The 23877-nt window shown below is 37.7% G+C and overlaps 1 protein-coding gene across 2 annotated transcripts in view; it reads right to left on the bottom strand.

Moving 5' to 3' along the window:
* Positions 1-23877, bottom strand: part of UNC5C (unc-5 netrin receptor C) — a gene marked incomplete at both ends in the record, with an annotated part of 354396 nt that overhangs the window by 41014 nt on the left and 289505 nt on the right. The window contains 4 exons of one of the 2 annotated variants that reach the window (XM_080915102.1): positions 1501-1557; positions 17812-17976; positions 20168-20335; positions 23648-23828. In XM_080915102.1, the coding sequence (XP_080771228.1) occupies positions 1501-1557; positions 17812-17976; positions 20168-20335; positions 23648-23828 (571 nt within the window). The remainder of the gene's footprint in view (positions 1-1500; positions 1558-17811; positions 17977-20167; positions 20336-23647; positions 23829-23877) is intronic. The other variant, XM_080915103.1, reaches the window with a different exon arrangement.

Raw genomic sequence — 23877 nt, 5'->3', positions numbered from 1 at the left:
CACAAAAACAAAAAAAAATATACTGTCAGACACATCTGGTATGATTTTAATCTGCATGCAAATTGAACCAAGTTTTTTTTTAATCATTTCAAGTCATAAAATGACTTCCTATATACTCTTCTTTCTTCCCTTTTAGTCCACGTGAGAGTGGATGGAGACCGGGCAAATACAACATAGCAAAAGTGAGGAGCAAGCATAGTGGATTAGAAAGCTGTGTTTCAGAAGCCCAGATCCAGGGCAGAAGCTAAGTTGAGTTTCAGCTTCTGACACAGATTATTCCCATCTTTGAGCTTCTCATCATCACAATAAACTATAGGTCTCTGATTAATTGGATAAAATAAAGGTCTTGGTCAATGATCAGAAATGTCAGGCTACCCCAGGAGGCAGGCCCAAGGTGCCATCCATAGTGGGCTATTATAGTAATGTTAAGAAAATAAAAAACAGTATTCTTATAATTGATGCTTCTTTCTTCGGTGGTATGAAACATATTTGTATTGAACTGGAGATGGTGAAAGAAGCTGATTATTAAAGTAAAACAGATAAAATAAAAGTTTTGTTGCCTCAGTTTGACATTCTTAGGTCTTTGTTTTTAGATCTATCAGAGATATTGAGCAAATTAAACAGAGATCCAGCTTCCTCACTGTAAAAAGAAACAGTTACATCGATGCTCCTGGTAGTCTAGAACATCTCAAAATATCATGGTCAATTTATATACATATACACTTTTGGGTGTCAGGGGAGAGGATTTTCAATTCTATAGATTTTTTTTTGATCTAAAATTTGAGAAACCATTTCTCTCTCCCAAGACAGGAAGCCATATGGTTTGCATGTGGAAACTCATCATTCTATTGGCCAGGGGTTCTCAGTAATTACTCACACTCTGGTGTCCCAGTCTTTAATTACACTGGCAGTTTATATAAATCTAAAGCTGAAAAAAAAGTTTTTACAGAGAAATCACCCTTCCCAGTATTTCAAAATTTTTATCAATCTAGTCAAAATTGACAGCAGCTCTTCAGCATCCCAACACTCCTCATTCTGTGAACGCCGTTGTCAAAATGGTGCCTCTACTTTCCCATGGGGTTTCATTAGAGACCCTGTAGAGGAATTCATAACCCTGGACAGAATAGTATAGCTAATCCTTAATGCTTTCCAGTGCTCATTCATGATGTATAGCTCAACAGATCTGCATTTTCTCAACTGTTCCTTTTTAGTGTTTGAACCCTGCCCTTTATGTGCACCAGCCAATTTCATGATATGTTTTCTCAATGATAGGGATGCATGCTTTCAGTGGTAGACTGGTAGCTTTTAAATCTGGCAACGACTTGAAATGACCCTTTCTTCTCTTCGGCATCAGAAATCTAATTTGTTTTTTTATGTTAGAATACATTAGGCTCCTATTTCCTGTGTACACATCTGTGAGCCAAGGGAAGGCAAACATGAATGAGGGACAATAATGTTAATGGGTTATTTCCCAACATAAAACCCAAACATCAAACTTACAAGAAAATCCATATTCATTCTGTGTTCTGTGCTCGGTTGAAATGGGGTAAATGAATCCTTTAAAAGAAAAAAAAAATAAAAACAATGAAACAGAAATGGTAACAAAATCAAATTAATGAATGAAAACAAAATAGGAAGCATGAAAAAATGGTTTAATTAAAAGAAAAAAAGGAAGAGAAACCTGTAGTCTTTTGAAATTCTGGTTCACTATAGGATTATGATTTTGTGCTCCCTGTTTGCTCTGGGGCCTTACTAAGAATTAATAAGTAGGCAGATTGAATTTCAGAGCAAAAACTGGTCTCGAGTCACTAAGTTTGGAGTGCTTAAAGTCTTTCTTTTATTGAGCATAAACTCTAATGGATCTAATTTATTTCAGACATCGAGGGTCATTAGCATAAGGAAAATCTTTTTTTCCTCTTCCCCGCCATATGATTTAATGGACATGCTCAGAAAACTCAGAACAGTTTTCTTTCTCTTTTTTCTTTAATCATAACTGCTTGCTTTTGGCCTCATGGAACTGGAGCAGGCTGTTGTCACTGGTCAAAGGTTAAGTACCCATTTGCCCAGCTGAGCAGTGTTCACTTCTTTATCTCAGGCCACTTTTGGTCTGTTGGTTGTGCCTTGTCCAGTGGAGACTATCTGAGAACTATGCAGACTGTCAACACAATGACACCTGGGTGGTGTGTGTGTGTGTGTGTGTGTGTGTGTTTTAAATCATTTAAAAATCAGAAGGGCTAATGATTATAGGGCGATTAATTATAGTGCTTTAGAGAAATGTTATTCATTGGCCAGATAATAATTAATAACCTAATTGCATTGAAAATGCAGAAAAAGCACGGTAAGGTTTCTTTTCTTTTGAGTGCATTCTGATTCGGAAACGATGAGGATAGTAACTTCATACTAAAAGTGCCACTGAGGCATGGAAGACAATATGCACAAAACGGGGAGAAGGTAGGATAGAAAGGTTTGAAGTGGAAGAAGAAGAAGCCATGGAAGGAAATATAAGTCCAACTTATAACTGGTACCCAGTGTTCACTAAGATTTAATATTCTACAGCATATGAATTAATCAAATAATGTAGCACCGTTTGGATTAATCAAATGAAGACGAACATGAGTACGTGAATTAAACATTCCTAGAAACACTCAAGGGCAAGAACTAGAGAGGAACCAGAAGAATCACAATTAATTAGTTCAAAGCAGAGGTCTGGAAGAATTTAATGGTAAGGGTGATTCGAAAGCTGTCGGTATCTCCTCTGCAGCCAGCAGACCGCTCTCTTCTCACCCCCTATTTACCTATTTGGGAGTTAATTCCGGAAAAACACACAATGCTACTTTAATGAAAGCCAGGCTTGCCAGAGCACAGATAGGTTTGCTCTGAATTAATATTTAATGCTTTATTTTAAAGCAATGATTGCAACCTCCTACCCGGTTTTATAAATATTATATTCCTTTCCCAGTTGTCAGACTCCATGTATTAGTTTGGCTTTCATTTTTAAACATCTCTGTCTGGTAATAGCCTTTTTCCATTTGCAGTCTGTGAACTCAATAAAAGGACAATTGGGACAAATAGAGGCTTTAGAAACCCCAGGACTTAGGGCAAACCAAGTTTACTGCTGTGGGAGGAATGCCAAGGGTGAAGCCCTTCTCTTGGAAGCAAATGTTGAGAGACTTTTTTTTTTGCTTGTGTCAGGACAACAATATGGGTGTGAAATAGAAACTTGGAGATGATCTGACAGTGATCTGGAAAATGTTGGTAAGCACTTATATGAGCCTTCCTGAATAGGCAGGTACTCCAAATCTCATGACAGGAAAGATTGAATCCAGAGACAAATGACACGCTCTGATATGTGCCCTCTATAAAGCAGTTCCTGGTTTCCTCTGATGGCTCTGTTCCAACTTCTCAGTGAGACTCCTGTTCTTGACAGGCAAAGCAAAGAATAATAGAAATATGTATAGTATTTATTTCATTTTCTAATGGCCCATCTTTATTTAGATCTAGACCATTCAATAACAAAATTTGTGTCATCTGTGATGATTTGAAGACTTTAACTCTAGGCAAACAGTTAAGACTTCACTCATTCACTCTTCCAATCACTCATTCAGTTGGTGCTTTTGAATTCTACTACATTCTGCGTTCTAATGCGGTGTGGCAGAGGCTTTCCTACTGCCCCAGAACTCTCACTGTGGCATACACTTATCAGGAAATGGGTGTCTAAATGACACAATAGACAAGATCAGTTTGTTAATATTGAAAGCATTGATTAAACGTCAAACATACAGGCTGATGAGGTGAGTTGTGTGGCGCTTGCCTCTGCAAAGCCTTGGTCCCCAGCCCTGATTATGCACAGAATGAAGAATGGTGATGTACAATTGTGATCTCTACTTGGGAGGTAGAACAGGATGATCAGAGGTTCAAAGCTATCATAAGCTACATGACAACTTCAAAAATGCCTGGTGTACATGAAACCTGTCCTAAAGCATCACTATCATCATTGTCACCAGCATCACCAACATCACCATCATCATAATATACACATAGCAAGGCTATGTGGACCATTATTGGAGATATAAGTGAACGCAGATCACAAGGCCTACTGGTGCACAAAGACCTTTTAATCTTATCACAAACACAATAAAAATTATGTGTTGGGAACACGGAAAGGCCACAATGGCAAAAAGCATTCTACAGAGAAGGAATTACAGAAGGACCAGATCCATGATGTTTCTCTTAATGCACAGCTGGGAGATAGCTTTGAATAGCTACTGAAGAACTTTCATTTGAAGCTGTTTTCAGTAAGACAAAATATTACAAAACTAAGTGTCTCATTCACTGCCGGTTATTTCTCGTAGGGAATTAGGGCCAATCTAGGCAAACTGGTAGTTTCCTACATGGGAAAAATCTAAATCAGATAAATATTAAGTGTGCTCAGTGCCCTAATTTACTATGTCAGGGAAACACAGGATTTTTGGAGCTAAGCCCTTCTATCCTTTAAAAAAGAACACTTCTGCAACTACGTATAGAAAAGGTTGCTTAGGTGGCTGGAAGCAGAAAAGGAATGATTGTTCCATCCCATAGAGGAGGGGACATAGGAGCATTTTCCAGAGCTTGCTTTTATGTTTTTCCCTTTGATTCATCTCTCTCAAGACAACAGGCCACTTTTCCTTCAGTTAACGAGGTAGCCCTGCTGGTGCAGGTCCCACAATGATGACGGATAACATGCCCGGCACAACACAATACAAAATGATAGTTTTATAGAGTCATTTTGGAAGCTAGTTCCTATCTCAGGGATTTCACTTAACTTCTCTGAGATTTAAACCAAAGCCAGATGAAAGAACACCAGGGATGCTTAGCCAGAGAACACAGTGAACTTGAGTTCATGGACTTGAATTTGTCAGCCTGGTGGACTTCTATTAGAATCTAATCTCTACCATTTCTTAACCTTGGAGAGACTGGCCAAATGACCTTATGCCCAAGTGTCAGGGGAATATGGGTACTTCCTTCCATAGCTGTAGAAAACAGAAATTGGATTTACAAAGCGCTTATAATCAATCGACAAACGACCAACAGTCAGGGTCAATATCCTTATGAAGCACAATGCTAAGCCGTGCTGACATGCTGGGTTCTGAGATAGTTTCTTGTACAGTGAGTGTGGCCTAGTTAGTGGGTGACCTCAGAAAACTAGCCTGAATTTCAGCTCCCTATTTACAGCAGAGCCAAGGAGCCCAGTTTCTCTAAGACACCATGGGCAATGCCCTCTTTTAAGTACTATATACTCTTTTACTCTCCCTGTGGAAAGGGCTGTGTGCTTGGCCTTTGCGGCTCCTGGCAGACGTACAGTGATGTATCAGGAGCAAGCTTCCAGGAGTAGCGTGGAAACTGACACTGGCCTGATTTCGCAACTGAAATGCTCCTTTGCTCGGCGAGGGATTTGGAATGGGGCAGAAGTACTGGCTTTTCTTCTTTGGATTTTTATAACGCTTGGGGGCCTGGTTTGGCATTTAGTAATTGAGGTCCAAGAATCCTTAATGTCCTGCAACAAGACAAACATTCTTAGGGACAAAAAGCCCTCTATAACCTCAAACTCACATCACTCGAATTTTCACTGTCACGGGCAGGAGGCCCAGGGTACAATGCAATGGTCTTAGCATTTGGGCCCATATGAACCCAATTCCAGAGCAGGATCAAAAGGAGAACGAACAGCTTTTTATTCTTAAAGAAAATTTACTTTTTAGGGAGGAATCTTTTCTAACATGGAGTACTAAAATGGAAGATTTCATTATGCAGAAAACAATTGTTTAATTGATTATTATTATATGCACCTATGTGTGTGTATAATTATTGATACATAGACACCTGAGCATATGTGTGGAGGTCAAGGAAGAACATTCAGGAGACAGTTCTTTGTCCCACCATCGGGTTGGGTGTCTGACTCAGGTCATCATGATGCCCTTGTCTACAAGCTGCCCTTAGGTCCACTTGCTGGACCTCATCACAGAGAACAGTTTTCAGCAAAGGTGCATACAACTTGAAAACATAAGCAATTCGTGAAATGTTCTTTTGGTGTCAAAAGAATTGCATAGTTGTCCAGACCATAATTTCAAGAGATCACAGTTTCTAAGCTCTTCTAGTCAAGGAGGCTGGGTCTCGAAGGCTAGAAATGATCATTTCAAATAAACCCAAGCTTAAATTCAAGCAAATGAAATGGTGTCAGCTAGCCTCGTCCATTATGTTGATGTCTCTGTTTGTCTTGCCTAACCCCAGGGTGTCTGGTCACATTTGTGCTGATATTTCCCAAGTGATGTCTTACTGTCTTAAAATGGAAAGAGATATTTCTTTGGTTTTAAATTTCAGTAACAATAGATAATCTTTGAGAGTATGTTCAGTACTTATGATCTTTATAGTTACCTGCCTGAACACAGGCTATTTGGTGGGAGGTTTCATTTGGGCATTATCAGGAACCGGGTTAGAATTTCAACACCCCCCCCCCCCCCCCGCAATGTGACTACTTGTATGTTTCTAGTTTTTTTCAAAACAGGTTTGATTTCAATGATGTATGAATATTAGATGACAGTAAAAAATAATCTTAGCTTATGACTATAGTAGTTTGATAGTAACTACTTTTATGCTATAGGTAATATTTCTATTACCTATAATTACACAAATAATTTATGATGGCTCATTTTGATTGTCAGCATGACAGGATTTAGAGTCACCGTGGAAACAAATCTCTGGACATATTTACAAGGAACATATGAATGTAGATGGTGTAGGAATGAAAACTCTTGACATTCAGAGCCAAGCTAGTCCAAATGGAGATGCTCTGATATTTTTGGTTAAGGGATTTAAACTTGAGATACCTACCCTTAACGGTGGGTAGTAGCAATCTACTCACAACATGGAGGGCACTGGTTTAGATATAGGACAGTCACCAAGCCCTAGGAATTCACCTGTCTCCATCTCCCCAGCCCTGGGACTACAGGAATGGGCCAATGTGAGGGTGCAATGGGTTAGCATTCATGTCCTATGGACTGCGCAGTGTCCCCCCAGCCCCAGAAAAAATCAAAACCATAAAGCAGTAAGACCTGGTAAAGGACCTCATATTGTAAAAGAATTAAAAGTAGTGAAAGAGTTGGTTTTATATAGTGGCTTCAACTTTTGCCTGTAGGTCTCCAGAGGGTCAGTGGTTTCTATTCAGGATTTCAGTTTCTAACTTTGCATAATAGAACCCTGATTAGTGGTCGTCAAAAGATCCATCTATGGAGTTATTTTTTTCTAGCTTTTGAGCATTAATTAAGTTAAACTCCAGTCATTTTGGTCTCTAGTTGGCCATGTCTGACATTGAAGACTACAGTCAGGAACAATTTTAGCTACAGCCTAACAGTGCTTTATCATATTAAAACAGAATATGATTAAAATTAAACTGAAATTTCTTTAACTATAAAAATAAGATAGGATAATTGCAGGCTTTCTAAAATTTGAGGGCTCCTGACCCAGACTTAGGGAATATTTAAAAGGAAAGCATGCACGTAGATGCTGTAGGAATTAAACCTTTTTACATTTGGAGGCAAGCTAGTCTAAATGGAGATGCCATGGTACTATAGGTACTTTTGCCTGCCTGCATGGTTTACTTAATGCCACCTGATATAATAGCATGCATAAATAGGCTTTGGGGTGTTAAGGGACCTTTAGAGTAGAAGACCAATTCTTCTCTGAGATGGTGATGATATCATAATGCTATAGATGTACAGCATAGTTCAACAGTTTGCAAGCATGTCATATGGCCTTTGTAAGGTTGTAGTTCTTTTGTTTTATTTATTTATTTATTTATTTATTTATTTATTTATTTAATGTTTGATCTTAAGGTGTGACTCCTTCTGGTCTAGAACACACTGTGTAGCCTAAGCTAGCCTCAGCCTCAGTTTTCTTGCCTTATTGTCCCAAGGGCTCGGATTATAGTCAGGAGCATCTGGCTCATATTAATGTACTCAAATCACCAAGTTTTAGTTAGTTAAGTTGTATTTATCTATTAGACATACACTCACTAGGAAACATTCTAGGACTTTTTTTTATCCACGTACGACCCGATCATTAAAAGAACGTGCTCCAGATTCTTGCCCTTTCCTTGACCTGGCTGTCTGGTCTGTTTGCCAGTGACTGTCCACCAAGCTAACATGTTGGATATTCACAGCTCGATCACATTTCTTCTCATGCAAATTTTCTTGTTAACCCTCAAGAGTGACTCAAAGATAAACATGCCCAGGTTCTTTTTTTCATTCCTCCCAAGTCAGGGCTTATTTTATAAACCCATCAGAGTACTAATGATGTCAAAGGTCAGGTTTGTCGAAAACACACAAGGTCATTTATTATAATTCACCTACTCTTCGGAGGGTTCATTATTGATGGGGCTTACACGCATCCAAGCATCTGAGTATGTAAAATTGAATACATGGCAGAAAACATAGAAAGAAACATTTGCTTATGGATGTCAGGCAGCTGAGGTACCTGTGGCTATCTGTTGCTCTATATTTTAGGGGACATTGGCCATGCCACATTAAGTTGGTTCCTGGCCTTGTTTGTAACAGTTGCCAGCACACATTCTAAGAACAGGCAGTAGATGATTAACAGCCCAGCAGGAAGAAGGTCTTAACTCAGGATTCATAGTGGGTGCAGCATAATTGCCTGAAATTCATCTCAGTTCACCAGAAGCAAGCTTATGGATGGGTCAGACACCCAAGTGCTTTTATGCTGGACAATCCAAAGCCACCAGTGTGTTAAAAGAAGAATAGAACAATGATACGTTCTGGGGTTACACTCATCAAACCTCTATCATAACAAAGACTTTAGACAGAGAGAGGAAAACAGTGTAAAACCCTGAACTAAGGTGATTTAGTCCTAATGAATATCAGCCAATCTCATGATATTTTGTGCTAAAACAAAAGTCAACTGAACGCCCCTCCCTAGGCCCACTTTCCTCTGCCTGTTTAGTGGCATTTTCCTCAGCATATATAATAGCTCCATCATTCCAGATCTCCTATTGAGGCCACCAGAGGTGAAAACTCTTACTTTTCTCTCCTCATGCTGACCTCTTTGGGCTCCATAGGTTTGCATCAGGTTTCTGTAACCTAAAGTTTCTGACCACATCCTTGCTTTCAAAAGCAGGAAAAGGTTTTTACCAGAAAGTAGAAAGGCAGACCACATTGATTATGCCGGAGACTATCGAGGACTGTGTTGGGCAGGAAGTTCATGGGCAGAATATTTATTTGCCATCTGGGATGCAGCGCATATCAAGAACTATAGAAACCCAGCTATGACATCAACTTCTAACTTCAGATAAAAAAGTGCTCACCGTCTAACACTCAGGCTACACTTCCCTCCCAAACTGCTGTGTTGACAAGAATTTTGCTGCAAAGCGACTAGCACCTTGGCAAGTCCCCACCGCAGGCAGTTATAAACACATCATTCTGAAGCCAGGGGATGGTGATTTGTTAGGTAAATGATTTCCCTATGTTATAAGTACCTGGTGTTGCAGGAGCCTGGTATGCAGTGTGTCCACACTGAAATTTACATGCAGAAAGTTCTGCTACTTCCTCCGCTGAGAACCAAGGGAAGAGGCAAGCCATGTGACATGCAAATGTTTTAATGAGTTAAGAGTGCTAAATTTGCACGATGCATAACATTTTCATTTCCCAGCGTCAGGGGCTTCACTGCTGCAGACTGTTCCAGGCAGTTTTGGTTTGGCAGCTGCAACTTATAATTTGTCTATAGCATAAACTCTCCTCAGCAAGAAAGAATTCCAAGGTCACTCCTATACTCTTACACACATCAATGTGGAAAGTCAAATTTAAATGGGGTTAAAAGATAAAATTCACAGGAATACACCAATTTAGCTCAGTAGTCTACATTTAAAGCCAGACTGCTTTTAGTCTTTGGATGACTATTTTCCAAAAGAAGGAAAATGTGGATGAAACTCTTATGTGGCATTACATGCTGTTAAGAATACCAATGTATTCAACATGAAATAAGCCTATTTGTTGGCTTAGCATTTTAAAAAAGATTTCTTATGGGTTTTGTTATTATTCTTTTCTCTCTGCATGTGTCCTGTTTTTTCCTCTATTGCTGCGTGCCATCAAATCATCTCATGTAACCTTATTTCAAATACAGGGAGTAGCTTCCTTTATTTAATGTTCAGATAATAAAGAAGCTGGGGTATTTTAATAGAGAATCAGTACAGTAGTTCCTGTAGCACTACCTTCTGAATAGGCATTATTACATAAAACATTAAAGTTTGTTGTGAACTTTCTTTCTTCATTGCATCACAACAACCAGATATATGTTTCTCTTATTTTTAATATGAAAAATCCTATCTTTGCAGTTTTTACTGTTTGATATAATTCATAGTGCTCAGCGCACTAAAATACTCCAGTTTTTGAAATGATTTCATTCTTTTACAAAAGTATACTATACCTACAAAAAAAATAGTCCAGTTTCTTTGGAGGTTATTTAGAGTCTCTGATGCATTGAAAGACCTTTGCTAGTGTATTTTAGTACAATGATACTTCCCTCTCAACGTTTCCCTTTGAAGGGACCAATGTATTGTGTCTAAGTAGCAGCTGCTTGTTTTGTTTTAGGTCAATAAGTCTATGATCTCACCTCTGTTTCTGTCTCTGTGTTTCTCTGTTTCTCTCTATCTCTCACTCTCTCTGTTTCTGTCTCTGTCTCTCTCTGTTTCTCTCTATCTCTGACTCTGTTTCTGTCTCTGTCTTTCTCTTTCTCTCTCTGTCTCTGACTCTCTGTTTCTCTGTTTCTGTCTCTCTCACTCTGTCTCTGCCTCTGTCTCTGATCCTTTGTTTCTCTGTCTCTGTCTCTCTGTCTCTCTCTATCTCTGACTCTCTCTGTTTCTGTCTCTGTCTCTCTCTGTCTCTGTATCTCTCTAGCTCTCTTTCTGTCTCTGTCTCTCTCTGTGTATGTGTGCAGGCATGTGATACCTTAAAATGAACAGATACATGTGGATTGCCTATGTTTGGTGGAGCTTTGGCAACATCTTAAATATTGGGATCCCATTGAATAGATGGCACTTCACGGCATCACACCATTACTCTGACATACCAGCATCCTAAGAATAAGGGTGTTTGCAAGTCCTGGTTAATATAAGCATGACAGGAAACTGGGAAATGTTGGAAAACCATAATTCAATTCCAAAGCCTCATGTCTTCAAACTACATGATTTACTAGCTTTTAGTATCTCTTGCCAAAGTTGTTTTTCTACAACTAGACCTTTCTCCAAGCATTTTTATTAAATACTGCTATTAAAGATCTAATTGAATCCACACGACAAAGATTGCAAGATAAACCACCAATATTGTTACATCTCAGATTCAGAGGTCCCAGTGCCAGATCATTCCAGCACACTATTTTTCCTTTAACATTTCTTTCTGAAAATGCCATTTATAACTAGAAACATAATGGAAAACCAAGTATAAAATGAATGTGCAGAACAGAAATCATATAGGAAAAGAAAAACGTACTGATAATCTCATAAGCCCAGCAATAGAATAATGTTCAGCAATCTTTCCCTAAGCTCACTTTTATATAGCTTTAGGAAAATGCATATATAAATTCCAAACTTGCTTTTCTGGGTTTGGATTATAAAAATATTTTAGTGCATGTCTCTTTATGTATTTCTTAACCACTACAATTTAAGTTTTCTCTTTAGGACTGTGGGTGCTCAGCTTTTGGGAAGACGTGTATTTCAGCTGCCCAGAATGTAAGAATTGTGAGAGACAGAGGGTAGTAGCAGCACTGTCTGATGCACATGGTACGACTGCTGTGCACACAAGCACAGAGCACCTGAGTTATTACCTGAATAAGACCCACACAATCGGACCAGTGCAAAGGTTCACCATAGAGAAGGGGCTCTGGAGGTCCCACCCCCACTTGAAGAGCTCTTGGCAGTTCCTCCATGATGGGGAAGTGAGAGCTACTTTTTTTTTTTTTCTTATTTGGTTTGTGGCTATTGGTAGGAGGCCACAGTGGATGATTTCACACTTGTGTATGAGTATCATTAATTAGCCTCAATGGTTTTACACACATACACACTCACATAAAGTTAGGAGTGAGATGCTGAGGGGAGCTGTAGGGAGCTTCTGGGAGGAGATAGAGGAAGGATAAGATAAAGATATTTTGTATAAACAAGAAATGCTCATTGAATCTTAAAGGGAATTAATAATAATAAAAATAGAAACATATACAAGTCTATAGATATTAATAACATATTCATAAATATGTACTGTTTCTATTAATTTTTGACATATTGTCATTTAATTAAGATTGGTGTATTTGAGGTGGATGGGTAACCCCATTCTTCAATTGGGGGTCATGCCTCAAAAATATTAATCCAGAATTCCTCCTGTCAAAAAGAAATGCAGGGACAAAGAGTGTAACAGAGAATGAAGGAAAGTTGATCCAGAGACTGCTCCACCTAGGGATCCATCCCATCTGCTGACACCAAACCAGGACCCTATTGCTGATATTAAGAAGTGCTTACTGACAGGAACCCAGGATAACTAACTCCGGCGAGGCTTTGCAAGAGTTGGACCAAAACAGATGGAGATGTACACAGCCAACCATTGGACTGAGTGTGGTGACCCCAGTGGAGAAGTTAAGGACAAGGACTGTAGGAGCTGAAGGGTTTTACAACCTCATAGGAAGAACAACAATATCAACCAGCCAGATCTCCCAAAGCTTTCAGGGACTAAAGCACCAACTAAAGAGTGCACAGAGGGTATTCATAGCTCCAGCTGGATATGTAGCAGAAGATTGCCTTGTCTGGCATTGCTGGGAGGGTAGCCCCTTGGTCCTGTGGAGGCTTGATGACCCAGGGTAGGGGCTACTAGGCCACTGAGTCAGGAGTGGGTAGGCAGGTGGGGGAGCACCCCCAGAAGAGGCAGAGGGAGGGAGGAGAGAATAGGGGCCTGATAGAAGGGAAACTGAGAAGAGGGATAACATTTGAAATGTAAATAAATAAAATAACCAGTAAAATACTTTTAAAAGATTGATGTATTATAAGATACTATAATTAATTTTTTCCCTGAAATTATGAAGATCTGAATTTCTACTAGTAAAATGTAAGACTTTACTACAAATGCCTCAACTTTTAGCATTATAATCTATTCAAAATATTAGAGAGTTTTATAATTGATCCTCAAAACACTTTTAATTTCTCATTCCCTCTCTCTGTATGTTTGGTGTGTGTGTGTGTGTGTGTGTGTGTGTGTGTGAGAGAGAGAGAGAGAGAGAGAGAGAGAGAGAGAGGTGTGTCCATGTGTGTGAAACACATGTGCGTCCATTTACAAAGGTTAGAAGTCAACACTGAATGTGTTCCTCTGTTGTCAACTTTAATATCTGAGGTAAAGTCTTTTCAGTAAGATATCTTATGAAACCATCAGAAGCTTGGTAAACAACTGAAAATTACTACAAAGGGAAATTAAAATTTTAAACATATAGATCCAAGTAAATTAACTCTATAAATTAGAAGTATGAATAAGATAATAAGTAATATGCACTTTAAATAGATATTATAAGCTCTGTGTCTTAATTTTAATCTTTATCAGTATGACTTAAACATTACACTCATAAAATGCATAAAACTGGATTTCTATATGTTTTCAAGGGCTATTGACAAGGTGAGTTTATTTCACTTGTACTGCAGTTTTTGAAATACATATTTTTTTAATGTCATCTTAATTATTGTTTGTATGGACCATGGCCTTTTTCCTTTCGTACTCTTAAATATTTAACCTTGAATTTATATATTCAATTCATACATTTGTAAAGTCTTACCACCATATCTGGATTACTTGTGTGAATAGAATCAGTTGTTAAAAGCATTACTTTTTTTTAAAAATAATAAATGGAATTTTGAAATCCTTAGTTCTAGCTTATAGTTTATATTAATATCATTTATTTCTTTTAATTTCGTCTAGCCCTCAATTATAGTTTTACATTACTAATGCTTAGTTTAGATTTTCTTGTGAGTTTTATGAGAAGTAGACAAATATTTTGTTACTTATTTGTCTAACAAACTCTTTCAGTGTTGCTTTCTTGATTACTAAAGGTCAGATTTGTTCCTGTTTCCCTCAGGAGGCCTCACTACTGCTCACAGAGCCTACTTTATTTCATCTGTTTTCTGCCCTTCTATTAGATCACCTTCTTGGTTTTCTCTTCACCCTTATCTACAGCCAAGTCTAATTTGATTATTAGTCTTTTATGGAGTTTTAAATTTCAATCACTGTACTTTGTTCTTTCAACATTCCATTTGATTTCCTGAAATGTACCCATACTTATAACAAAATTCTGTGTTTTCATTGTGAAATAAAGTCACTTTACACTTTTACTTACTGTATATTTTAATTCAGATAGTCTTGAGTCCCCGTGATTAAGATGTTTATTTGTTTGTTTTGTTGGAGGTTGTCCCTTACACTTAATCTTGGGAGATGTTAAACTTTATTACTTCATGTGATTTCTGGAATGGCCTCCTTTTGTCATAGACCAACCCACTGCGGATCTAGAAGAGACCCCTATAGCACCTTGCTCTCTGCTCTGCTGCCTCAGAAGTGACATCAGGGATATTTTTCTGGGTTTTGCTCACTGCAGAATATCTGAAGCTCCAGACCACAGCTGGGTAGAGCATTGTGGTTTTACTACAGATTTTACTTAAATGAAGACTTTATTTTTCTATTCCTTACAATGATTTTCCTGAGGTTTCTTTGGAATGGTGGGCAAAAAAGTTTAGTTGTTTTTTATTTTGGGCAACAATTAATGAATTACAGCTTTATTCTGAGTCCTTGTTCCAGGTCTCAGCCCACTTCTTTCACAAAGCCTTTGACCCCAAGCCAAATCCTAACTCCCATGTGCTGTAAGACCCAAATCGTATGCATCTTGGCTCTTGGCCATTTTGGCATCTCTAATAGCTTCTCTGTTTGCCTTAAAATTGACTTCCTTGAACATCTAGATTTTTCTCCCTTCTTTCTGTCTCTCTTTCTGTCTGTGTGTGTCTGTCTCTCTCTGTGTGTGGCTATCTCTTTCTGTCTGTCTCAGCCTATGTCTCCCCCCTCTCTGTCTGTCTCTCTCCATCTATATGTGTGTGTAGTCATATTTAAAACTAATATTTCAATTAATATATCTACATGCTTTGAATCAAAGGTGTTTATATTTAGGCAGTAAAGGAATAAATATGTCAGAATTTTGTGGTTTTGAGAAAAATAATGACTAAATATTGAAAACTTCATTTTCTATTAATTTCATCCTTCATAGATCTTATATACCAATTTAGGTTATTATGAAACAACATATTGTGGATTGTATGACACTCGAGTCCTACACAGATCTATGAGGAACTTGGAGCTTACTTTATACAACAGTGTACCAAAATTTATAATAAAATTATTAGAATTATTTGTACATAGTTTTGAATAAATTTAATTGTTTTTATTTTATACTAGGTTTGAAACTGAATAGACCAGGTTTGCTATGAGATAACATTATTTGTAATTTATCACATTTAAGATATGAGTTACCCCAAATAATTTAGCACATTTAAGATATGAGTTACCCCAAAGCAAATGAGCATTAAATGATAAATTTCTCATTGGCAATTACAACTCTGTGGCTTTTTTTTCTGGTTCATTCATTTTCTTAACATGGATATTGTCTCTCCTGAGAACTTTGTACTTTTGTCACTAAATAGGTTAATGTTTTTCCTACCAAAGGTAATATTATTTCTTTGTAAAACTTTGGCAGCAATACTTCACCAGAAATTCTAAGCTTAGAGGTTAACACTGTAAAATACTGTAATTATACTGCGAAGCAATATCTCTTTTGTTGTTTTATCCTCCAGGAAATCAATAGTGGTATAGACTACAATTCTTGGCTAGACCAGAGTAGATCTAGGAGGATAGATGAGAGAGTTTATTGACTGGGTAGAAACTAGCATAGAAAATCACAGCAGCAGAAAAAGATGGCCTTTTTCCTGAATGACCTCAATCCAAAGTCCAAAGTGCTTTTGTCCAACAAGGGACTTGGTTTAAAAACAAGACAACACGTAAACAAACAAACAAACAAACATCAAAGCAAAATACCACTATGTCTCAAATTATCTTTCCTAGTTATAAGCACACTGCAAACCATTATTGCTGGCAAATATCTAACCATAAGGAAAAAATCTCATTATGAATATGAGAGGTAGTCTCAACATTGAGGTACTGCTGGTATGAGGTCCTAGTTTGAATGGCATGTGTTTAATTACTGTCATAGTTTAGAAAGTATTTTGTACAAGAAAGATCCAAAGTCCCAGCTAAATAAAGCATGGTGTTCATTGTTATCTATGTTAGCTGGGATTTTAAATATGTTGAGTGGAGGTAAACTTATTATAGTGCTTAACACTACATATTGTATCGAGACAGGATGAAAATACCAACGAAAAACAACTTCCTAAACCCTCTAAATATTTGTACTTCTCAATTACATCAATCAGATTGTTTTATACCAAAGGAGAATATGTAATAAAAGTGATATATTCATATTGTTATTTTGGTCCTCAACTAAAACTCTTGTCTAAAAATGAAGCTTATATCTCTAGACAAACAATAAATCAGGGGTCTTCTCTTTATTTATGCCTTTGTGGCATGGTAGCTGTCCCTAATCATCAGAAACTTAGTAGCATGACAATATTTGTGGAGCCCAGTTGAGAGGCTCCTGGATTTTCATTTGATCTGAGCAACATGATTGTGTGTTTGCACTTTAAGCAAGATTTCCTTTTAAAGGTCCTGTGTATAAAGAGACTCTGAAAAGTAAACAAAGTTGCATATGTACGGTGGTGAACACAAAATACTTGTTCTTTGTTAAACAACAAACACAGATACCCTTCTGTGAATACATCTCATTATATTTGCACAATCATGAGCAATGTCAACATTTGGCCACCGGTTTTTCAGATTCACAACAGCCCATTGTTTAATCCATCTGCTCGAACAATTCTGTGCACTTTACTTCATGGTCAGGAGCAGAGAGGATAAATTCTAAGACCTCTTTAACAAATCTTTGGGAGTTTTCAAGTATTCAAAGCATGCTACCCTTCCACAGGAAAAAAAATTCTATCTATAAATCATGAAAAATTGAGAATATAGTTTGCTGTATCTACCACAATGCCCAGGTCATCTTCTACCCCCATTAAATACTATTTTACCAAAAATATTCTCCGTGAATAAAATACATCATATCCAGGATGTAATTTTTAACAAGATCCAGCATTTTCAAGAGGTCATGAAGATGCTCCTACTAAAGATTTACTGTAGGTTTGTAAAACTACCTGTGAAAACATTTACTGTTCTTGTATATTTTATATTTCAGAGATGTTGGTTCACTGCCAGGAATAAATTAAAAATAAATAGCTCACTTGTTGGGAGACATGCTTTGATTCTGGGAGGAGCTTAAGGTACCTTTATGTGCAAGGTAGTACAACTGAGTTAATGGTTTTCTGGTCTAGAAAGAGTGACAACTGCTTCCTGGAAATGGCTGAGTTGTTTCTTGCTTGAGTGACATCAAGACTGTGTCACAGTTGTTAATTATACAGCTATTATTCATTCCAGTTCCCAAGAGAATAGCTTTCACCAGTTATGAAGGAAAGCTGAATAGATCTGCATCATTGCAATTCTTTCGTTCAACATTCTCCATGGGTAATACGCCTTCACGATGCCCACATGGTCCTATTCTCAGTCCCCTCACTGTCTGCGTTTCTTCGGTTTGACTTACCTTGCATGCACAGACCATCAGTGCAGTTCTTGGATTGGAGGACCAGGCCATCACAGTCCTTACCCCCGTTCTTAGGGGCTGGAGCTGTACACTCCCTCCTGCGCCAGTGGGTGCATTCAGTCCCACAGGTCGACCATTTGCTCCACGAAGTCCACCTACCATCCACTGCCATGAAAAAAGGCAGCACGAGGTCAGAAGGAGCAGTACTTAATGGGTGAAAGAAGCACAGCTCAATTCCAACATCACAACAAATAGAGAAGATGCCTGGCATTCTCTTTAACCTCTAGTGAATGATTTCCTCTCTGCCAATGGGCGTTCTGTGCATTTGGTTCCCTCCTCTGGGTCAGGGGAGGCAAAATGGGGCATCAGGAGATATGGAAGCAAGATATCACACTTTCTCTTTCTTCACTAAAGGTGAGGGGCCTCTGGATACTATATTGATTATTAGAGGCTTTCCTTTTTGGTAAAAGATTTCTTCACTTATGGTGTTATGTACACAGTGAAAGCAAACGTGTATGGGAATTGGAAGCAAAGGATATGTAGTAGTGAAGAAATTCATCTAATCTCTTCTCCTTCTCTTCCTCATCTCCCATCTTTTGACCTCTGTTCTCTTTGTTTTTCTTTATCATCCCGGCCACTTGATTTGGCTGAAACCTTCACTATTCCTTCTTGTCGCCTATTTGATGATTCCATTCTATTATTTGGTGCACACATTTCCATTCATACTGAAAAATCATTCGAGTAAGTGTCTAATCCGGTAGTGATAAGGTAATACAGAAATGACTCAATTTCATTCTAACGTTGGTGGATTACTCTTAAGAAAGTTTGGTAATAATTAGCTGAGAAATCGCTCTCTTGAGAATATATAAATTGATGTTAATTTGAAAAGATAGAATAAACTGTTATACTTCAAAGGAGTGATTGTAAGTATATCAAAGAAATAGGATGAAACTGTTAAACCAAGTTTAAAAAGTGTTTGAATCTTTTGAAATACATAAATACTAATGATTATTTAGGATTTCACATAAAACAATGCCAATTATTATTTATTGAACATTGAAACATCTCAAATCTGAACACCCCCCCACATCAATGTAAGTTTAGTTGCTTACAGTATTTGACAAATCTTTCTTTTTACTAAGTAAATGTACTAGTGATAATGTATGCTAAGGTAGAAACATGTTCATGTTCAAAATTAAGGAACACATTAGTATTTTCATATAGTCAGTTATACATCAACTCCCAGTTACCCAAAGCAATGATATTTCCTTTACTGCAGATCAACCATTATCTGCTTGTTACTTAAAGTATTGGCACATATACATGTGTGTGTGTGTGTGTGTGTGTGTGTGTGTGTGTGTGTATGTGTGCCTGCATGTTTGTGTGTGTTTGTATGTGCTCTCTCTGTGTGTATGCTATGTGTATGTATACACACATTGTTCTTTCAACCACAATAGTTAAAGGACTCTGAATTACAGGAGTCAGAACCTAGGTGAAATAAGGGACAGCATATGGGAAAATCTGAGCTCCTAAGCTTACTGTCAAGTCCAAATGTGTTCCATAAAATAAGAGTTCTCAGTGGTTTAGTACAGAAAACCATTTTGTTACGTGGAATCAATACTTGAAAATATAACCTGTAGATAACATTTTTCTTTCCTCCCACTTTTGAAGACTTTTGTGCTATTAAAGGATGAACAATAAGAGGTTGGGCAAAGAAAAGAGTCCTAAGGAGGCTGTGTATTTAAACACGGATACTGATGACAGAAGTTTTAAACATTGAATACACTGAACTTATGGATTATTTAAAAAACAACTTTATCTTAACTTCTGTATATGTTATATGACTAGGCAATTTAATACGTTTAGGATTTGATTTGGCTTTGGGTAATGATTAGCTCAAATTTACCTTGAGTCAAGAAATATGAAATACTACATGAGGATTCCTGGAGGCAAAGGGAGACAATTTTCGTACAGGAATCACTGCGAATAATTATAAGACAGACGAGCAAGACACATAGATAAGAAAGTCTGGCTGTGCTGTATTTTACAGATCTGTTATCTCATGTGTCACAAAGCTTAGATTTTCTCCTAATCCTTTCCAAATATTTCATCTGCCATGGTCCAGAAACTGACACCACACATCAAATATTCCAATATAAAACATTTTCTAAGTTTCAGTTAATTTCTATTAATTTCCATGGATTTCTGAAGATCAAGAGTCACTATTTCTAACTTTATGTGATTTTTAATGCTGTTCAAATCATTTGAATTAAAGGGTGCTTCCTCTCTCGTAAACTTGTAGCATATGTTTTCAGAATGGTAGAAGAACTTTGAAAGAAGAGGATTTTTTACTTACCTGGGCATAACGTGGTGCATGCTATTTTCTGCACACTCTGCCCCTCACAGAAGGCCCCGCCATTGAGTGGGGCTGGGTTGGTGCAGGTTCGTGTGCGTTTCTGATATCCTCGCCCACAGCGGCTGTTGCAAACCGACCACTCTGTCCAAGTGGACCAGCCACCATTAACTGAAGGAGACAAACCACAAAGGGTTAAGTACATGGGAGTGTCCAACACATACAAATCACACACAGCACACAGACCAGAGTCATTCGCCATGTAACCATGCAAAGATCAAGATTTCCATGCTAGAGTAGGCTACAGAGAGACTTTCAGAGTTTTGTTGGATGGCTGAGAATGTAAATAGAGACATACAAAATTATTTCCATGAGTAACTCACTTATAAAATAAATAAGACGATGTTCTTTTTCTCTTGGCTAACATTAAAAAAAAATACATCCCTTTATCTAGCTAAATTTCAAAAATAAAAGACTCTTGACGGCTTATCTCACATAATAAATGTTTACATCCTGATGCCATGTGAGCCAAAGCATCACAACTGAATAAAAATCATATTGGGTCCTTAAAAAACAAACAAGTAATTATTTTTCTTTAGCATTTCCAAACTTCACAGCTTTTCAAGGAATTTTATCCAGTTTCACAAACCCACATGTGAACCCAATTACAGAATTAAATCTTACAGCATTTGAATTTTAAACAAATTGGCAGTCTGACTGAGCTGGCAACGGTTGGCACATTTGAAATGGGTACTCTTCTTGTGCAGAAAGGCTAATCAGGGTATGGGATAGATCGGTCAGGAGATATGTGACATCTTTATATATGTGGCATCTTGTGCAAAAGGTGAACCATGATGTGTGATGCAGGAGTCAGTATACATGTGACACATTGAGCAAAAGGCTAATCATGTTATGTGTGTGATACGTATTATATATCGAACATATGACATATACTAGAAGAAACTATGATGTTAAAAATAGGAAAATGTTAAGTTGTATATTTTCATGTAAAATGATAAAGCAAGAGGTGTTTGACATTGTACATTAAATAAAAATAATATTTAGTTTTTCTTTTAATGTACTATCTATTCTACACAATACTAGTGGTATCATGTTAATTTCAAAAATACTATTGGTAGATGACAGGGCTCAAGATATTTTCTTCTTTGACCTTTTCTGTGTTTTCCAAATTTTCCTTAATGGATATACATTTATCAGCCCAAAATGACAGTAATGAAAAGGGAGATATGAAACAAGTTCAGAAGAAATGATGATTAGATATGTATCTCTGTGGATTGATGAGACCAATTCATGAGCCTTGGGCAATTCAATTTATGGGGCCATGAAAATCAGAGACGGACAGTTGACAGGGAGAGTTTAAACTGGAGTTCCCTAATGAAGTTCCTGAATCTGCTTTCTAAAGTCTGAAATGTCACAATGTTGCCATATATACTGCTTAGTGGCATAACAACCTGGGATTCTAAGTTACATCTACAGCTACTACTCTGTTGACATTCTACTCTGATGGGCAAAATCAGATTTATTTATTTATTATTTACTTACTGCAGACACTAGAAACTTCCCTTTATTTTACAGAAGAAAAGAACTCCAAAAAAAAAAATATGGTAAAAAGCCAGATAGCTACCGATCCAGATCTCATTGCTTGATCTGTGTTTTGTCTTGAATAAAATGCTCATGTTATTTGTGTGTGACTCTAATAACAATGTTCTCCTTGCATTTGCAGATATTGAAATTATGCTCTGAGTAGAAAGAGATTTGCATCTGTATTAAACATCTATAGAATATATCTATGGATAGTGTGCCTTCATTAGTTATTTGGGATTGGCACATACTATGATTGGGTCCCATTTTTTTGCATGTTAAATGCAGTTGATAAAGAGTTTCAGGCAATTTAGAATTAAAAAAAAAAACAACAATGCTTCTATCCTGTAATTAAAATGGCAGTTGGAATGTATCACTCTGGGCAGCTTCTCGAAGATCATGGTGGTTTCTGTTCTTGTGACTCTTCATCTTGCCAATACACAACCACACAATGGTACTGTTGACGAGGAAGCAACTTAATCTCTATATTTCTAGTTTGACAAGAGAATCGAACTTATGTAAGATAGATTAAAACACACAAGTGAATTCAGCACATATTTATCCATCATAGCAAGACCGCCAAGAAATAAGCAGAAACAAAGGCCATGAGCACTGAATATGTCTGAAGGGAAGTGGTCCCAGGAACACTGTTAGGAAAAGGTTACTAAGAGTTAAAAGTTAATTGAATAAGAACTGTATAGAACTCTTCTGTTTTTAAATGGCCATCCTCAATGGTAAGAATTTTCTTTTTAGAATACAGGAGGTCGTTTTCCTGGAAACTCCTCTTGTATTTAAAGCAAATGGGGGAAAGTCAGAAGAATCTCTTTGGATATGATATTACTAAATTGCCTTCAACTTAAGATAATGGTCCAAAAGCTGTAATGGCATATTCTTTGCCACCTTATTTCATTCTATTCTTATCTCCCTTAGGAGTCTCTGAAGTAATTGCCAGGATATACCAAGTGACAGCCCCTACTTCACAGGCCACCAGAATCCAGGCATATGGCAGACCATAGAAGTCGGGAGAGACAGCTTCAGTATTTTCTGAGTAGAGCTAAAGTCTGGTTCAAGAGGAAACCTCACCTCAGATACTTGGGGTCTAAATTCCTCTATGACAATAAATAAGTATGATGAAGACCCAATGTTCTGAGAATTATGTAAATACACAATGTAATCTTTTAGTGTACAAACCAGTGAGATCCAAGCTGAGGAATGAATCACCTCAAGAAATAGCTAGAGAATAAATAAAGCAGCCACTGCCAAGGGAGGTAAGAGCACTGGGGCCAGACCAAAGTGGGATGTGGAGCTCTTTGATGCTTGAAGAAAATCAAAGGATTAAGAAATGAGCAGGATGAGAGGGGACAGAGAGTGCAAAATCCCTTCATGAGGCTTTGCCATGTTGTAGGGATGACAGTCCCTGGACCATAGCTGTCTTTATGATGGCTCTACAGTCCTTGGGTTGAAGCAGAAAAGCAAGTTCTAAGGGTGGATGGGCACCAAGTATATTTAAGGAATCTGTTGGTTTCACATATCTTGTGTTTATGCAATCATCGGTCTGAGCCTAGAGTCAACAAAATGTCATTGTTCTGCCTAAGGCTTTATTGTCTCCCAAACTCAGTCAGGTCTTCTTGGTACTTTTCCTCTTTGAGAAATGAGACCCCTGAGAAGCAGCAGATGCAGGCAGTTTCCAGAAACTTACCAAAGCTTCATCACCCTTAAGAGCCTCCTGGAAGTCATTAAACCTACTGACCATGCATGAGGCTGGAAGAAACAGTGTTGGGAATCAGGAGATTGGGAGCTGGGTAGTTTAAAGTGGAATAATGCCACAAGTGAGAATGAATAGCTCGCTTATGTTGGCCTGAGAAGCCGAGGGTCTCTTACCATACACAATGACAGTAGCTGTGGTGCTTTTCCTCTTGGCGACAATGTTTTTGGCAACACAGGTATAATTGGCTGTGTCTGAGAGTCGGGCCTGCTTGATGATTAGGTTGTGATCGATAGTGATATAAAAATTCCGGTCTTCGACAGGATCAATTATGTCTTCATTCTTAAGCCACTCCACCTAAAGATGCACAAAACAATTTTATAAATCCCTGGTCTGGGCCCCCACA

Source organism: Micromys minutus (genome assembly GCF_963924665.1).
Source record: "Micromys minutus genome assembly, chromosome: 4".
In the NCBI taxonomy this organism is placed as follows: domain Eukaryota; kingdom Metazoa; phylum Chordata; class Mammalia; order Rodentia; family Muridae; genus Micromys; species Micromys minutus.
This window is presented reverse-complemented; position numbering and strand designations above follow the sequence as displayed.